Source organism: Montipora capricornis, chromosome 5, assembly GCF_036669925.1.
Source record: "Montipora capricornis isolate CH-2021 chromosome 5, ASM3666992v2, whole genome shotgun sequence".
NCBI lineage: Eukaryota > Metazoa > Cnidaria > Anthozoa > Scleractinia > Acroporidae > Montipora > Montipora capricornis.
This window is the reverse complement of record NC_090887.1, coordinates 15,580,231-15,599,213: the sequence shown is the minus strand read 5'-3', so window position 1 is coordinate 15,599,213 and position 18,983 is coordinate 15,580,231. Positions and strand designations below refer to the sequence as shown.

The 18,983-nt window shown below is 40.0% G+C and overlaps 1 protein-coding gene across 3 annotated transcripts in view; it reads right to left on the bottom strand.

The window, feature by feature from the left end:
- Nucleotides 1-16,225, bottom strand: part of LOC138049612 (skeletal aspartic acid-rich protein 1-like) — a 32,402-nt gene extending 16,177 nt beyond the window's left edge. Inside the window, exon 1 of one of the 3 annotated variants that reach the window (XM_068895987.1) lies at nt 16,015-16,225. Coding sequence is in view for 2 of the 3 variants with exons in the window: in XM_068895985.1 (XP_068752086.1) it covers nt 14,740-14,797 (58 nt within the window). In the remaining variant the exon portion in view is untranslated. Of the gene's footprint in view, nt 1-3,594; nt 3,683-14,739; nt 14,918-16,014 lie in introns of those variants that run through there. The other 2 variants (XM_068895985.1, XM_068895986.1) reach the window with 2 other exon arrangements.
- Nucleotides 16,226-18,983: the final 2,758 nt, after the last annotated feature.

The following is an 18,983-nucleotide window of genomic DNA, read 5'->3' as shown; positions in this document are numbered from 1 at the left end:
GCTGTGAGATTGTCCTCACAAAAGCTAAGTATATATACACAATAGACTTGACTTCCTTACTTACTAACTTGAATTACTTAAATAATCAAATTACTTATGGCTTGTTTGAAGCCATCATATGTTTCATATTCAACTATTCCAGAAAAAAACTACACTTGTAAGTGTTTCCAGATGAGTAGGGTTGAATATTGCACTAAGAAAAAGTACGTTTTTAATTGGGGGGGGGAGGTGGGAGAAGGCTGGGGCTTCACAGGGGAGGGCCATCCAAAAAAAATGGGGCCGTTGGGTTCTCGGCGAGTCTCTCTCTGTGACGTTACTACTGACAGTTGGGTTTGACCGAGTCGACAACACCAGGCTGACTAAAGAGAATTTCGTTTAGTTGTCACGGGATTGACTGAGCGTCCGTCCATCCATCCGTCCGTCCCTACAGACTCTGGGGGAGGGGGATGGGGATGGGAGACTAAGAAAGGGAAGGCAGGGGAGTCTCGCCACAAAGAATGCAGCTTTGAGGCGCGGATGGGTGAATTTTCTTAGCAGGAAACTTTTGTGCAGCCTGACCTTCATCACTTTAACTATTAGTGACGAGCTACGGGATAAAGAACAGGAAAGAGCAAGAGAAGAGGCAACGAAATTTGAGGAATTTAAGCGAGAAGGCCTTGAGAGAAGCCGAGGAAGGAGAAGAAGAGAAATTTTTGAGAAAATTTTGTATAGTGGAACACTCTTTACTTTATTTGACCTCAGATCATTTTCATATCAATCGAAGCGAAACGGTCATGAACAATGTTTGCAGGTCATGGTTATCCTACAAGTAGTATGTAATTCCAACCAGTCACATAAATTATAGTATACTTGGCGCTTATTAAAAACCATGCTCGTATCCTCTTGAACTTTTTTATTTCTTTTCTCCAGTGGGGTTCAGATGAGGGTTTGTTCCGACCCTGCACAAGACCTATTAAAATCTCCCTTCAATTCCACGCATGAACCGTCGTTAACCGCAGGCATACTTGAACATCATCCCTTCCCCTCGGCAGCGTTTCTACCATTTGGGTAAACTAGTTAAGCAATAACACGAGAGTGTTCACTCAAACTCACATTCTTCCAATAATTTATTGTGTGCATGCGTTGGTGTCTGCACCAAGGTAACAACACAACAATGAAATTTCTTTCGAAGTAAATTACTCGAGGCACGTTTTTACGTTCACAGGGCTTTCGAGAATACACAGTGTTATTGTTGTGTTCTAGTTGCCAAGCTACTAATATTAATAGCTTGACATGTTAAATAATTGCATGTTTACAAAAGTGCTCTCTCACGTTTTTCACATCTTAACTCAGTCAATGATTGACTGATTTCACACTATATCTACCGTAGATTTAGATTTGAGTAATCTCGCGATATATTTAGTGGTGCCTGACAACACAAGCAAAAACGTATTTTCTGCCCTGTTGAACTAAGGCTCTTCCATCTCTTGGTGACTACAAAGGATAGCAGACCTACAATAGTTTGCTTCAATTTTGTGTCAACCACTCTGCGCAATCCATGTTAGGGCCCGGATGCACTGGGTAAATTTTTGTTTATTTTGCGAAAAAATCTGTCACCAGTTCCCCGAGACAAGTGTGCCCAGTGATTTTTAGATCTAACAAATTTTATCAAGGTTTACCAAACTTCAAAGATGCCGTCGTCCTGCCTCGGAGCAGGACAAATTTTTGTCAGGCGTGATTTGAAGGAAAATGCCATGATTTGAAGGAAAATGTCAATCAAGAAAATTTGATCTCCATTTTTAGTCGGAGTATTTCAGTCCACTTTCTACGGACAAATATGTTGTGGTACTTTAGAACCAGTTGCAGTCGAACAAGGTGAAGCCTCCACTGGCATAGTAGAAGTAGCAACTGCCTCTGCTGGAGTTGAACGAATTCAAGGAAGAAAAAAAATAGAATACAAGCAATAATATGCCGAGGGAACATATTCGATTGAAGCGGTTAAAGATCACCTTAAGCCCATGACTCCTGAGATCTCATGAAACCTTTCCGGTGAACAGTGGTGGTGTTTATTTTTGTGTGATTGACACTTGTGGTTAACAAATATTTTGCTGTGTCTCAGTGCGCCCACGTTTGACAAAATGAAAACTTGGCAGAGACAAATTTTGTTGAGATTTTTGGAAGGACCAAACAAATTTTGTCAGTCCAGTGCATCCGGACCCTTACTGCGTTTTGGTTTGGTCGGCAAAAGAAACACAAAACAAAATAAAACCTATTTAAATTAAGCCCCTGGCTTTGGCTCTACACCTGCATGTAATTTTGTTCATTGTAACTGCATAATAAATAAATAAATAATAAATAAACAACAACAAATCTCAGGTTGACTGGCAAAAAGAACCCCTTCTTCTCAAAAATGCTGGCAAGATACGGTTATTAATACTCCCCGACAACAAAAAAACAGCCTTTGAGGCGGCTTCCGGCAGGCAACTACAATTGTCAGATTTAGAAAACTGTTTCCAAACACTCACAATCAATGAAACCGTTAAATTCTCAGTGAAAAGTTTGTCGTTGGATAGTCCTGAAAATTTGAAAGTTCAGAACACAAGAGCATGTTAATCGTTGCTCTGAGACCCAACCAATGCAGTCATTGGTTTAAACCGAACGACACATTTTGACGATGAAAATTTGCCTTTCTCCTTTCATTCGATATCATAACGGTGGATTAGAAGGAAAAGATTTTGCTCTGTCTAAAGACTGCTGAGTCCGGTTCAAACAGTTGTTTAAATAAAGTGAAAACAAACTCTGTTGTTTTACTGCCCAACGAGGCAGCTGCTCCCCCATACAAGGGAATTTAAGAAACAACGACGGCCACGACTACGACAACGCCACAAAGCAATAATATCATTGGTTAAAAGAGCATAAATAATCGTGCTGCACGTGCAGCACGGATTTTAGCAAGTATGTTAGCGGTCCTCTGCATAACGACGACGTGAAATCACCAAATTTGAGGTTTTGACGACAACGTTAACATGCAACAGGAAATCTTTCATTCTCTATTTTAACTTTGAAACCGCTCGTACCGATTTATTTTTAGGATACTTTGCCCACGTTGTACGACGCGAACTAGACTGAATAATCGCGAAAGACTTACGATAGAGCCAAGTTATATTATGAGGTGACGTTTTCGTCGCCGGTCGCCGTCGTACATCTTAAATTCCCTACAATTCCAGCCACAACGGTTGATAACCGGCGGGTCTAATTTGCAGGTCGCTGGTCGCTGGTCGCAGGTCGCGGGTTGCAGGTCATTGTTTCACCAATACAGAAAGTATCCTAAACATTCATAAAAGCCAACCTTAGGTCTAAAAACTCTTGTTTAGGCCTAATTAGGCCTAAGGTTAGCTTTTAAGAATGTTTAGGATACTTTCTGTATTGGTGAAACAATGACCGTTTTGGATTAAAAAAAGTGAGACTGAAGAACTCTAGCAGCATGTTGAAGCGAAATAAATTGTCTGCCAAATATGTGAAGCGCTTCATTGCTTTCAGTAAAATAACAGTTTTATACATAAAATTGAAGGCATGAACTGGAGCGGCGAGAGTTAACATTACTGGTGTGCTTACCTATAAAAGCGACGAAAGCGGCGATAAGAAATCTTTGGAAAAACATGGCTTATGGTGTTGTAAATGAAATGACTGTACCTTATCGGGTGGAGTTAATTTGACCTCGGACCCAAGCTTCCTGTCCTCACCGGTTATCAGCAGCTGTTAAATTCATCAGCTATCGTGGAATCGAAGCAGAAAATGCTCATTCCCAGCCAAGTGCGTGGGAATTTTTGTCAACGAAACATTCACGGAGATTCGCAAATGATGTGGCGTTAGCTTTGCGTGAAAAAATCGCGGCTGGGATGGATTTTCGAGTCGCAAACCGCCTCTGAGCTGACAACTGTCGAAATCTTAGTGTGCAGCCTTGACTTCGTCTTAGAACATTGAAAACATTGAAAACACAGACTTCCCGAAACGGTGTAATAAGCTCCAAAAGGCACAAGAATACACCAGAGGTGAGTAATTTTTATTCATTTTATTGAATGAACGTAAAATTGAGCGTTTTTTAGGCTTGATTATCGACGGTATTTTATTTACCATACAAAGTCGTATAACGGGTTTAAATTCTCAACGGCTGTCTACCGGCGGGTCTAAAACACGGCATGCACTTAAACCCGAAACACCGAAACGAAACCATCGGAACGAAACCACCGGAACCGCCGAAACCATCGAAACACCGGAACGAAACCACCGAAACAACGGAACGAAACCATCGAAACGAAACCACAGGAACACACGAAACAGCTATAAAAACTTGAACAAAACCATCGAAACTGACTCGATTGCAGTAAAAAATTTGACCTCCGGGCTGATTGTCGCTTATAATAATTTCTCGAATGGTTTCCTTTAAGTTTCCTGATTCAGTTGCTCTTTACTCACAATCTTTGCAGATTCCCTAAGCATACCAGAAGATTCTTTCATTTCATTATTTTTCCTTTGTTAACTATGTCAAGCAATGATGCGCACACGGCGAGCAAGTGAAAACGAGGTTGGAACAGTTCAAAGACCAAGGCAACAAACAAAAATACGAGGTGTCGACACAGTTATGATAAAAGAATGTTAACGCATTTGTAAATTATTGTATTATTGAATGTATTTGCATTTCGAAGAGATAGTTAATGGCGGAGACTGAATTTACCAAGTCTATTGTGTGCTTGTGTAGAAAGGAACAACTTTGAACAAAACGACTAATTATTTTACTTACAGTGAAACTACATCACGAGTGAAAGAATTTCAGAAAATCTCGCGATCTGCATGATCATTTTGGCTGTTGCGATAGCTGTTTCGGTGTTTCGATGAAGCCGGTGGTTTCGTTCCGGTGTTTCGATGGTTTCGGCTGTTCCGGTGGTTTCGTTCCGATGGTTTCGTTTCGGTGTTTCGGGTTTTAGTACATGCCCTAAAACACAGGTCACATTCCACAGGTCACTCGTTACAGGTCATTGTTTTACCTTTTGGAAAGTAACCAAAACCCTCAATTTGGCTAACCCTAGGCCTAAGGTTGGTTTTAGGCCTAGGGTTAGCCTAATTGAGGGGTTTGGTTACTTTCCAAAAATTTAAAACAATGACCTGCAACGAGTGACCTGTGGAATGTGACCTGTGGAATGTGACCTGTGTTTTAGACCCGCCGGCTGTCTACAGTGACGCGAGCTTGGGCTGCCTATGATAAAAGCAAATCAAATCATTCATCTTTGGCGTACTGTAGAGTGAATACAATATGGTGCGTTTTCACAGCCCCATTTCATTGTTAAAGGTGTACGTTTCTGTTAGAGGTAATCAACCGACACTGAACAATTTAAAATACATGCAGCTCGAAATGTCAGCTTTCCAAATCGTTCACGGTGGTAATTCGACCTTTATCAACACGTTTGATAAAACCAAATTTTTCTGTTGTTAATAAGTTTACAGCACCCTTGTTAAACAGAGAGTAGCTTACACTTGCTTATTGAACAGCATTTTGGCCCGAGGGAACGGGAATTTGAACGATCCAATCTTCAAAAGTTCAAATGCTCGGGGCTTGCCCCGGGGGGGAGGGGGGATGTTGAAGTTTCGAGTTGATCGGCGCATAAATTACTTGAGGAAAGATTTACATCCAGAGGGCTTTTGAGAATACACAGTGTTATTATTGTGTCCTAGTTGCCAAGCTACTAATATAAATAGCTTCACATGTAAAATAATGCATGTTTACGAGAGTGCTATCCCTCTCGTTTTTCACATCTTATCTCAATCTACGCTTTACTGATTTCATTCTGTACCTAGATTTAGATTTGAGTAATGCAACAACTTATTACTGGGTTGCCGTATGGCAATCCCAGTCGGAAAATTGGTAGATTTCTCCGTTTTATTTTATTTATTTATTTTTATTTTTTTCCGTGTCGGTAAAAGTCTTGCTTGTCACTCCCCTGCTAACTGGTATCTTTGTGCATAGAGCCTTCTTCTCGCATTTTCTTAGGATAGAGAAGGTAGTGGAAATGCGTAGATTTCTCTGGTGGACACAGTAGAATGATAAACTTAACCGGCAATGGCGTCGAAAGTCATGTGACGCGAATGGCGTTTTAGTGGATTTTTGAACAAAATATACCCTTATGAAGCTCAATACTGGCAAGTCAACTGGATACTGAACAAGACAGGCGATGGAATCTTAAAAACGACGAGTAATGGACTTCGACAACAATCTGTCGCCCGTCGAGCCGAAATCAAAGTGAGCTGCATTTCTAATAGTTTTCCAAGTGTGCTCTTATGTAGAACACTGAAACCAAATGGAAAATTCTCAGGTAACTTATGGGTTCAACAAAGACAGAGAACGAATCGAACACCTTACGTGGATCTGTGATCAACTGTGCACAGTCTTCAGGTAAAAAAAAAATTGGAAATGTGACAGCCAAGAATTATTTGAAAGAAAGCTTGTCGTCTATTTTGTGCTTCATTATTCAAGGAAAAGGTTCTTCATGGAAACGGTTTGATCCTGAAATTTTAGTTTGTTGTAATATTGCGCATATTTGACAGGACTGAGTTTTTTCTCTTCACGCACGTAATGAAATAGGAAGGGGTTTTTGCCTCTAATAGCAAACATGTTCTTTGTTTCAAAAACTTGTTCCCTGGAAAAGGTGGCCTTCATGAATTCATCATGTTTTATAATATGCGAGCTTAACTGGACAGTTTTTCAGGGATTTCATTAGAAGCCGGCAACCGGCGAACTCTGGCGGCTACTCCCCACTAAGCAGCCGGCTACTTTGGAAAACATTCAATATATCCTGAAGGCAGTCATCAATAAAAGTGGTTTTTGGTGACATTTTGTCCCTTCTTTGCTTGTTGGGTAATTTTAAACGAGTTCTATTATAATTTACTCAACACGCGTACGGAAAAACAACGCGATCGATTCTGCTGTCCGCCATGTTGAATGGACAGAAGAAAAAGACTGGTGACAAATCTGCCTGGATTACCGCTGGACTGTCTTCGTTTTCCACATAGAAGAAACATATAAAGCAGCTGATTAGTTATAGGAAATATTCTTCAGTTGACTTCTAAGCCGATCTTGGTTTTCGCTGGTTATAGGAAGATTTAATTTAACAAGATCACGATAAAGTAACTCGAAAGAGCATTTGACCTCATATTTGTCAACGTCTTTAGGTGGCAAACAGAAACGTAAACCACGTGCTAAAACAATCTTCTCAGTCTCGGTCAAGACACGATGGGAATGATTGAAAATGATATCGTCGTTATTTAAATTTGACACTTTAGGGATTCCAAACTTACGTTTGAGATTACTGAACTTCTTTTCAAGTTTGCTTGAATTGTGTTTCTTGACTTTCATAGCCTTGGTTTCGATAACAGAACAGACGTGGTTGTAGTCAAGTGGGGACAGAATAGTCTGAAGAATGGAACGTGCTGACTCATAAGACTTCTGGAAGTTGCGGCGCAGTGAAAACTTCTGGTTCAGCTCGTAGTTCAACAAATCTTCTTTGAATCGACGACATGCTCTCGTTTCATGAGGAACGTAGGAAAGATGTGGAACAACTTGCATTTTTGCAAGAAACCAATATCCAATGATGTTTTGTTGAAGCGTGTAAGATCTTTTTCATAATCCCTGACTATCTCCAATGTCGTTTGGCCATACCGCTAAAAAACAGTATCGTATAAACTCTTGTTCTTAGGCCATCGTAGCTTGATTAAGAAAATAACACAAACAGCGGTGATAAACATTGTATTCTAACGCATTTCTTTCTCTACATATGTCTACCGGAAGAAGACATTCACAGGCCTTTACACCAAGTGGGATTCATTCACACCTCGCAAGTACAAAATCAACCTCATCCGCACTCTCACCTATCGAAGCTTCCGAATTTGCTCCTTGCCATCTTTATTACAGGCCGCTATTAAAGATCTGAAAAAGCTCCTGTTGCAAAATGGTTACCCTCAAGGCGTTATCACGTTCAACATTAACGATGTATTGAACAAAAATAAAAACAAATCAAATAACCCTGTTCAAGCTACAGTCCCCGAAAAAGATATCTTAATCGTGTTACCCTACTTAGGTCTTCACAGTAACCAAGTCACGAAACGTCTGAAATCCTGCGTATACAATTTCTACTCTTTCGTCAATCTCAAGATCATATTCCAAAACACACGCCGCATCAACTCCTTTTTTCCATACAAAGATCGCTTGAACCGATCTCAGAGGTCCAAGGTCGTCGTCTACATGTATAAAGCTGTCTGCTGGAACTGCGATGAATTCTACATTGGCAAAACAAAACGAAGACTCCACGACAGAAAAACAGAACATTTCAAGGCCCTAGCTAAAAGTGACCATTCATCAGCCATTGCTGATCATGTGAAAACCACTGGCCACGACATAAAATGGGATCACTTTGACATTTTAGCGTCCGGAAAAACTGACTTTCACTGCAAAATTACAGAGACTTTGTTCATTCAAGAGCTAAAGCCTTCCCTTAATGTCAATATTAGCAGTGAGAAGTTATTGCTGTTTTAGCTATTACTTTTCATTATGTCCAGACACGTACTGCTGCAGATGGTTTTTCTCAGTCTAGGTTCCAGACCTCTATTGTTTACGATATATATATATAGTTTTTAAAAATTGTAACGGTCACTTTTGAAAATGTGTGTTGACTAGCATACGAAACGTCAAGTTTTATAAAAATGCGTTGGAATACAATGTTTATCACCGCTGTTTGTGTTATTTTCTTAATCAAGCTACGATGGCCTAAGAACAAGAGTTTATACGATACTGTTTTTTAGCGGTATGGCCAAACGACATTGGAGATAGTCAGGGATTATGAAAAAGATCTTACACGCTTCAACAAAACATCATTGGATATTGGTTTCTTGCAAAAATGCAAGTTGTTCCACATCTTTCCTACGTTCCTCATGAAACGAGAGCATGTCGTCGATTCAAAGAAGATTTGTTGAACTACGAGCTGAACCAGAAGTTTTCACTGCGCCGCAACTTCCAGAAGTCTTATGAGTCAGCACGTTCCATTCTTCAGACTATTCTGTCCCCACTTGACTACAACCACGTCTGTTCTGTTATCGAAACCAAGGCTATGAAAGTCAAGAAACACAATTCAAGCAAACTTGAAAAGAAGTTCAGTAATCTCAAACGTAAGTTTGGAATCCCTAGTGTCAAATTTAAACAACGACGATATCATTTTCAATTATTCCCATCGTGTCTTGACCGAGACTGAGAAGATTGTTTTAGCACGTGGTTTACGTTTCTGTTTGCCACCTAAAGACGCTGACAAATATGAGGTCAAATGCTCTTTCGAGTTACTTTATCGTGATCTTGTTAAATTAAATCTTCCTATAACCAGCGAAAACCAAGATCGGCTTAGAAGTCAACTGAAGAATATTTCCTATGGTTACATTTACTCCTATGACTTTTCTAAACAAGCTGATTAGTTGTTAATACCTTAATGTTCTTTTCAGGAAGTGAGACTTGTTAAAATTTCTCTGAGGAAAGGCAATTTTTGTCAATGTCAATAAGTCAAACTCATTTTGCTTCCAGGGGCTTCGCCCCCTGGACCCAACGGGGCTCTGCCCCTGTACCCCGCTGGGGGCCTTGGCGGCCCCCAGACCCCTCGCCTATGCGGGGGCCTACGGCTCCCAGTGCCGTCTACTTTCACAATTTCTCCACCTACTTCAAATCTTATTGACAACCCTGGTTTTTATGGCAATAGTAAAGCATTTTCGTGTCAAAATGAGGTTAGCGTCTTTCTGTTGTGCTAACTTAAATTAAATATAAATATACATTCTGCCTCGTGAGTTTGTTATTCTCGTTAACCAGCAATGGGCTCGAAAGTCATTGCAACGCGAATGGCTTTTTAGTGCATCTTTTATGTTGCTTGTTTCAATAAAATGTTTCGCTGGAAAAGGATTCTGTGATATTTTCTGCCTTTGTGAATTAAAATATCATGTTTTGTATTGTATTTTCGAGCTTAAGGTTGAAATGTGATACGGGAGGATATTTTTAGTATTGCCCTGTCAGCAGGAAAGGTTCACGAAAATAAGCAGGTCTGTTGGAAGCGTGCTTCAGGCCCCAAAATCAGCAAAAAATTGTGACGCCGATGAATAATAAAGTAGCTGCTATTTCCAAAATGATGGAATTACCTGGTGATAAATAACCTCGTCTTGGAGAGTAAATTTTTGACTTAGCAGAAACAATGGTCAACCTCGAGTTTGGGCGATTGTGATCTTTGTTTTGACTTCGCTCATTTCTTGTCAAACTTTATAACACTTGCTACTGCAGTGGCTAAGTGGACGCTTTGTTTTAAATCATCAAGGCCGCCGCAGCTAAGTAGTGCATCTAGCCCTCCACCGTCGTCCAGTTTCGTCAGAATCTCGTCGAGACCTTGGTCTTTCGCAAGGCTAGTTGTTGTGATGGGTTTAGTGTCCGCTGGTTTCGGGGTCAAATCTGGTGCTCTCAGTCCCATCACGGCTTTGGCCAGCAGCTTAGTTTGCCCCTTTGTGAGGCCAAGCTCGACAATGTCGTCCGGTGTTAGCAGCCTTAAAGCTCCCTCAACATGGAGGTCCTGATCTTTTAAAATCTCAGCTGTTTTTGAAGATATGCCGTTTGCCTCGCACCACGGAGAAAATTCAAATTTTGACATCCTTTTAGCTAAAACTTACAGCTCTTAAATGTTTCGCAAACGCTCGCTAAATAAACTGACACTCGGGATCAGTGAAATATGCATTAGTACATACCTCGAATAACATAATTTCCTACCGCAGAGATAACGCCGGAATTTTTAACTACGATAAACAAAGTTTATCTAGCACTATAACACTTGACAGAAAAAGAAACTTACGAAAACCCGGTATCTTGCCATCATTTGATACAGATGCTTCACTGTTTGGCGAGTAAACATGCCGCGGTAACTTAATCACGGCGCCCGCTGAATTCCGGCGATGTCACTTTCGATTTTGCGATTTATTTGTGCAACCAAAGGTACAATAGGGAGGTTAAGCACGTGCCTTTTTGAGAGACGCGGACGGCAACCGGAAGTGAGCTGTTTTCCCTTTTAACTTGTCTTCACACAACCACATCATTTATATCGCTAAGCATCTTTTCACTATTAGAGACCCTAAGTTTAAAAATCTGGTTGAGACCGCTATCCTGGAGGGCAAAATGTTCACTTCCGGTTGCCGCACGCGTCTCAAAAACGCGCGTGCTTAAGCTCCCTATTTAATAACAAAATTGAACGTAGCAAAAATTTCCCAAAATGTTAGTCGCTGATCGTAACTTTTTATATTCTATATGCACGGTTCAAAATTAATGTTGTTTTCACGTCGTAATTATGTTATTCTCGAGCGACCGTCCTGGAAACTTCCTTCTGCTCTTTCTAAAAACTGTGTATCAATTTACTCTTGCATCAATATTTGTTTTTGCATAAAGCAAGCTAACAAAATCTGTACCTTGCTGAGTTCGCATTTGTTAACGTTAATAGTATTTTCGGTCCAATGCTTCTGTTTTACGAAGGGGTATATGTTTCAGGTTACCCACCCAGATACTAACCCGGCCGGACAGGGAGGGGTAAACTTTAGTAATCTTAAGTATTACAAAGCTGTCAGATGCTCAGATAGTCTCCTTCGCAGCCGCTCGGGCCGGAGTCACGCAACGCTCCCCGTCCCCACTCCGGCCCGAGCGGCTGCGAAGGAGACTAATGCTCAGAAGGCACGCTTAAACTTGTCGTGAAAGAAGTTGTGAGGGAGCTTGAAAATTATCAACGTGTCAGCCCAGAAGGCAATGTTTCTCACTTCCCATTTATTTTCTTCAATCTTTCTGGGTTCAGTACTTTACTAGTAACCACATGCAGGGTTTTCTTTAAGGTTTTAAGTAGCCGGAGTTTTTTGCAAAGTAGACGGTTGTGGGTCCGGAGGACCCACACGATGGGCTTTAGCCCATCGCTTCTAGGGGGGTCCGGGGGCATGCTCGCCCGGAAAATTTTTGAAAACTGAATGCCGGAAAATGCATTTCCTGGCATTTTGGGCCGTGAAACTCAGACATTACAGGAATGAATCAAACTGCAATTATACTATGAAAACCATGTTACTCAAAGAAAGACGAAGCGACATTTCAATAATACAATCCTATAAACAAAAAGTTGAGGGATATTTTTTGTATCTTTTTGGTGGTTTTGCTGGAGCAAACGAGCCTGGCAAATATTGCCACTTGACAACGTGTAAACATGGCACATACTTTGAAGGACTAGACCAGCAAGGGCTTCTGATTGGTTGTTAAATAAAGAAGCTGATTGGAGGATACTAATTGGCCAATGGCGTAAAGGATGTTTCGATCCTGTTTAGGTGTGAAGATGACACACATTCGTTCCATTGTGTAATTAGCGGGAAAATATGCTCGCGGAAGTTGGTTGTAGTAATTTCGAAAATTGAAAATCACTCGAGCGGTTTAAGAGTGATGTAGTGTTTTTTCCGAAGAGTTTAGGAGTTCCGTAAAGCAGTGAGAGTTGATCAAGAGTGACGTTGGATAAAGATCCGTTGTCATGTTGAAGCGTAGAGATGCCCTCGAGAGGACGAGCACTTACGCGGGCAAGTAGGATTTAACTCCGAGGAGCGTTACGTTCAAGTGCTTAAATAAAGTCTACGAGTCCTCAGCTTCTACGTTCGCTATAAATGATCAACTGAAAGGTTCGAAGTGAAAACGAAGGAGCGGTTAGTGAATGATCAGGGGCTAGTTTTGTTCCTCAGTTGAGTTGTGGTAAGAGATGCGTGAACGCAGGCTGAGCATGTTGCTAGCAGAACATCATATGTAAATTTCCATCTGGATTGAGAACAAACCTTTTGAAAGTGTTTCCTTGTTTACAGGTTTTTTTATGATTGCGGCGTGATTAAAGGAAGTTTTGCGCGGACTAAAACGTCCTTGAGTGATTTTTCCTTCCGGTAAGATACAATTGGTGGCTGTTTAAAGATATCGAAATCCAATATGGCGGACAACAAATCATATTGTTCCTACTTTCCCGCCACCGCAGCAAGATTTTTTCAAAACGAAAGTCTCAAGCATAACGTTTTTAAACTGCCCTTGAGTCCGAAGTCTTTTATGTGTTTTCAGAAAAGATAGGCACTGCAAGTTTTTATTTGTATTGAGCCCAAGTAGTTTAGACCTCATAAACATCATCTCCTCTACATGTCTTGACTCTTCAAACAATGAAAGTAGCCGGCGAAACCTGACAGAGAAGCCGGCGAACTTCGCCGGCTGCCGGCTCTTATATACAACCCTGACATGTCTTCTCAGGCTATTTACCCAAGACTTTTACCATGGCACTACAATGATAGACAATACCAAAACAATATTGTGCACTGTTAGAGCTACATATTACGCAAGGACAACTTGAATCTCTTGGAAGACAAACCACAGCTCAGTTGACATTTTATATGGAATAAATCGCTGTGTTACTTCACTACCACACGTAAGCAATGCGTGTCTATTTTTTCTAAAGAGGACAGGAATTTCTTCTTTCTGACAAAATGATTAATTAATAGGCCGGTAGCCAGGTTTTTAACCTCAGAAAATAATCTGTTTCGTCGTACGAACGTGTGAGGCCCTGTGAGCCAAAGGGCCTCTGCTGGTATGACTTCTGGGTGACCCCTTAAATGGTCTTAATGACCCCCCAACTTGTACGAAAATTGTCTGGAACGGTGCACGTACCACAGGCAACCCAGTGTACCCTCACGGAGGGTCTAGTTTATTGTGTGCATGCGTTGGTGTCTGCACCAAGGTAACAACACAACAATGACATTTCTTTCGAAGTAAATTACTCGAGGCACGTTTTTACGTTCACAGGGCTTTCGAGAACACACAGTGTTATTGTTGTGTTCTAGTTGCCAAGCTACTAATATTAATAGCTTGACATGTTAAATAATTGCATGTTTACAAAAGCGCTGTCTCACGTTTTTCACATCTTAACAGTCAATGATTGACTGATTTCATACTATATCTACCGTAGATTTAGATTTGAGTAAAAAAACAAAAAAACAGCCTTTTAGACGGCTTCCGGCAGGCAACTACAATTGTCAGATTTAGAAAACTGTTTCCAGACACTCACAATCAATGAAACGGTTAAATTCTCAGTGAAAAGTTTGTTTTTGGATAGTCCTGAAAATTTGAAAGTTCAGAACACAAGAGCACGTTAATCGTTGCTCTCAGACCCAACCAATGCAGTCATTGGTTTAAACCGAACGAAACGTTTTGACGATGAAAATTTGCCTTTCTCCTTTCATTCGATATTATAACGGTGGATTAGAAGGAAAAGATTTTGCTCTGTCTAAAGACTGCTGAGTCCGGTTCAAACAGTTGTTAACTTTCAGCTATAAAGTGAAAACAAACTCTGTTGTTTTACTGCCCAACGAGGCAGCTGCTCCCCCATACAATTCCAGCCACAACGGTTGATAACTAATATAACGGATTCCAAGTTTTTCCGAAATCAGGGTTCGTAGAAATAGAGGCTGTGAATTATATTGTTCAGCCGGTTTTTGTTCGTATCGATAAAAAATATGGTCTCATCGTTTTGGATAAAAGTGAGACTGAAGAACTCTAGTAACATGTTGAAGCGAAATAAATTGTCTGCCAAATATGTGAAGCGCTTCATTGCTTTCAGTAAAAGAATAGTTTTATACATAAAATTGAAGGCTTACCTATAAAAGCGACGAAAGCGGCGATAAGAAATCTTTGGAAGAACATGGTGCCTTTCATGTGTGCTACAGATAATTCCTAGGCGATGGAACACCCTAATATTTTATACAATTTTTTCATCGCCAAGGAAATAAATTCGTCATTTAATTACTTACGCTCCCAAAACAAAGCTTCCGACTCCCTTTATCAGTCCGGGAGAATGCCAGTTTTGGAAGAAGCCAGAACAATGGATTACGTCACGAACCATAACATGATCACCATGGCGATGAGCATTTTAAAAACATTAAAAATGGCGGCCGAACGCGGGGGAGGAGTAAAAGTATTCGCTTTAATTTGGATTATATACGGAAAATAACCCTTCTTGTGCTAGAATATTGAGCGTAACATGCACCTGATGCTCAGAGCGTTAGTAATGTCGATGCTACTGGTATAAAACCAAGATTCATTCGGTTACGCCGAAGATCTGCCAAGTTTACGCCAATATGTTGAAGTGTTGTATCGAAAAAAGCAAAGATCGACGTGAAAGATCGTTTGCGTAACTTGTACGGAATACGGCCTGGCTATGTAATTTTAAACTTCAAACAGTTTTCCAAGTCTTTGCCAGTTTATTCCATGTTTATTGAGCCTATTAAAACACGTAATAAGATAGTTTTGTTTGCAGTTATTTGTCTAGTAAATATTCGGTTTTGTTTAGCCTGGTCGAATTTTTAAAGGTCAAAAGTGATGCAGTGTTTCTTAAAATCCACAAAGAGTGCAAAACCAACGTTATGTGGTTTTCGATCGATGTAGTCTTCCCATCGGATTTTTTAAGTCATATATGAACACTGATAATTAAAGACTTTCATCGAGTGATTTTTTAAATGTGTCACAGTTTGCTTTAATCTCAAGATAATAATCCATCGATAGTCTAACTACTGTTTTGTCGCTGTCAGATACTACTGTTACTTATTTTTATTTGAGCAAAACTCGACAATTTTCTAAATTCCGAGGGCAGAAAATTGGTCACACTCTACACTAGAAGATGTTTTGGAATAGTGTTAAAGGCTTGGAGCAATGGCTAGCCTGTGTATATATTAGTAGAACCAAGAAGAGTAGTCTGCTTGTGATGTGTCAAATGTGTCCCATTTTCTTCAAAGTACAATTATTAAAATTAAAATTATCTCAGACTTTTGCCTTTGTTGTCATCTTAAAGCGGGTGACCCCCCCTACGGACCCCCCATACGGACCACCCTAAAACAACATAGAAATGAAAATAAAAAACTAAAGATTTGACTTACCAGTTGTCTGGATAGACCACTCGTGTCACTCGTATCGGCGAAATCGGCTCCGCCATTTCAACAGACTAAGGCTCAGGCTCGGGTACAAAGTCTTTTAATCACATATTGCCCCTTCCTTCGCTGTGGACCGGAATCCTTCAAAAAAGATTGATAATAAGTAAGTCTATTTGCATTTTCTGTCTTTAATATTTCCCTCCGCCATTTTGTTGAAATGTTCGAATCATTCTCCCGCGGGTTTGTGAACTCGCCCCAGTCTTCACGATCTCTCTGTCCTGAACAAAATGGTTGAAGAACTTTTTTTTTTTAATGTATTTTTATTCCACACACACACAACAAACAAATGGCGGAAGAACTTAGTTTTGAAGCACTCCGGTCAACAGCGAAGGAAAAGGCAACACCTGAGCCTTTATAATTATCTGCTTTGCGGAGCGTAATGGCTGAGATCTCACTTGCAAGAGTGGTCTATCCAGACAACCGGTATAAACAAACTTTCAGTTGTTATTTATTTTTAATTCTGTGTATTTTGGGGTGGTCCGTAGAGGGGGTCCGTAGAGATAGTCCGTGGACCGGTCCGTAAGGCAGTCCATGGACCCGGTCTGTGGGGGGGTCCATGGACCAGGGGTCAGTGTTTTCGTGTCACCCTCTTAAAGCTTAAGTTGAAAAGGGGTTTGCAAAAAGATAAACCGAAAGTTTGGATAGTGGGACTTTTCCTCAAAAGAAATTTCCCTCCCCTTTCTTCACAAAATACTTATTGTATAGGTTTTCCAAAATTGTTGTGGCTGGTTTAGATTGAGAATTTCCTTCCTTTATTTTGTTTGACTTCTCAAACAATTCAGTGTGATGCCTCACATTGTTGTGAATGCATGCACTGTTTATAAACTCTAACATTTCTGAAGGCCCTGTATAATATGCGTATTCTAATTAATTAATTTCGGGCAGTGCTTAAATGTAACATTGCCTGATCTAGTAGCTGTCTTGGTAGTCTCACTGCTTACAAGTTGTAATATTGCAACCCGATCAAATATTGAAAGAAGACAAGAGACTGAGAAAACAATGTAAAGTATTGTTTATTAAATTTTACTTCTTTGGCTTTTTGCAACCATCTTGAACCTAAAATGAGAAAAAAACAGAATTAAGATGATGACGATGATGATAATACATTTATATATTGCCTTTTTCCTTGGGGTCCAAAAACGCTTAACAGGTGACAAATTAAAAATATCACATAAAATATAATCGTTAAAAATATCAAATTACCTTGGAAATATTTTAACTATCTGTAGGGTGGACATGGTGGTAGTGAGAGGGAAGGGTTGTCTTTTTATCTCTCACACTTCTTTATACTTTTGGCCGTGTGACAATTTTCTTACTGAATTACTTCTTAGACCTTTTGTATTTTAACTTATGTACTCTAAAACAGGACCTCCTTTATACCAGTGTTTATTACACTGATGGGATTATCCTGACATAATAATAATAATAATAATAATTATTATTATTATTATTATTATTATCTCAATTTGAGAAGACTTTAATAAAGTATGTTTTTGCATTAAATTTTTTATTAAAAATTATTATTATTATTATTATTATTATTATTATTATCTTTGTTATTGTTATTATTATTATTTATTATAATCATTGTTGTTGTTGTTATTATTATTCTGCCCCCATAGCTTAACAATGTGTTCTTGCAGAAGTTGCACTTTAGTCTTCCTTGCCCCCTTAACCAACTTCTTTCCACACAAACGGCAACAACTGTTCAAAACGTCTAAATGTTTGTCCACGTCTTGGACGGACATCCTAATAAATAAAAAAACAAGGAAATCATTGACCCACGGGGAACACATACACCATGAAGAAATGCATCACTGCATGTGCATGATACATGTTCCCCTTATCAAACCTGCACTTCAGTCAAATTCCAGCCTTCTCACGCCGATAAAAAAAATTACTTCATAAAAATGCTTAAATGATTCAACTATCACAGAATAACACTCTCGCCTTCTAAACAAGGCTAGCGAAATATTGAGAGAAAACAAAGAAAGACTCAAAGTACCCGCGATAAATTGTGTGTAAACTTCCAGTCGTTTTCCTGTCACAAACCATTTCTTGAGACGGCAATTTTCAATACCTGGTTGCCATTTTTACTAGCTTTCTGCCATCGACGAAACTTTGGCGAAACAATACTTACATATTGTAGTTTTGAGGAAAATTAGTCTCGATATCGAAAAAATTCGGCAAGCTATTGAAAAAAGCACATAACAACATGTACTTACGATTGCGGCCAAAATGGCGGCTTATGTGCTAGTAAGTGACGTCACTGGTGCGTCTTACACCGCGCATAAGCCAAAATGGCGGCGGCGTCTTCGAAGGGCCTTCCAAAATGACATAGATTTTATCGCTTCCCTTGGCCAAAAAGTTCCCAACTCTCGCTCAAGGAACGTTCGACAATGAGGCTTTGAAATTCCCGGATATTGAACGATGAAACCTAGAATCAAGCTTTTTGAGAGCCCACATTTTCTTGCGCTTATTTTCTGAGATTTTCGGGCGAAACGATAGAATCGTGACGTCATCGCTTCTTCCAAAACTGGCATTCTCCCGGACTGGTGATCACCAATTAAACATTAGTAGCTACGCGTAGCCACGCGTGGCCACTCTCCGCAGCCGGCTACGCGTAAATAAGAAAAAGTCCCGGGGTATTCTGCAATTTAGCCTTTACTTTTATCTCTTTGTAAAATCTTCCGAGGTAATAATGCCTCCTTAGCTTCATTAAAGTAGATTTCTTCTCCTTTTAAAAATTATCGCTCCCTGCCCGCCATTAAAGTTATCAACAACTACCCCCAGCGATGATCATCGGTACGTCATACATTCTCATAGATGTGGCATCCAAGGGCTTTTATGCAGTTGAAATAATGACTACTACTCCCTAAACATCAACTTTTGTTGAGAATTCTCGCAGTGAGTGG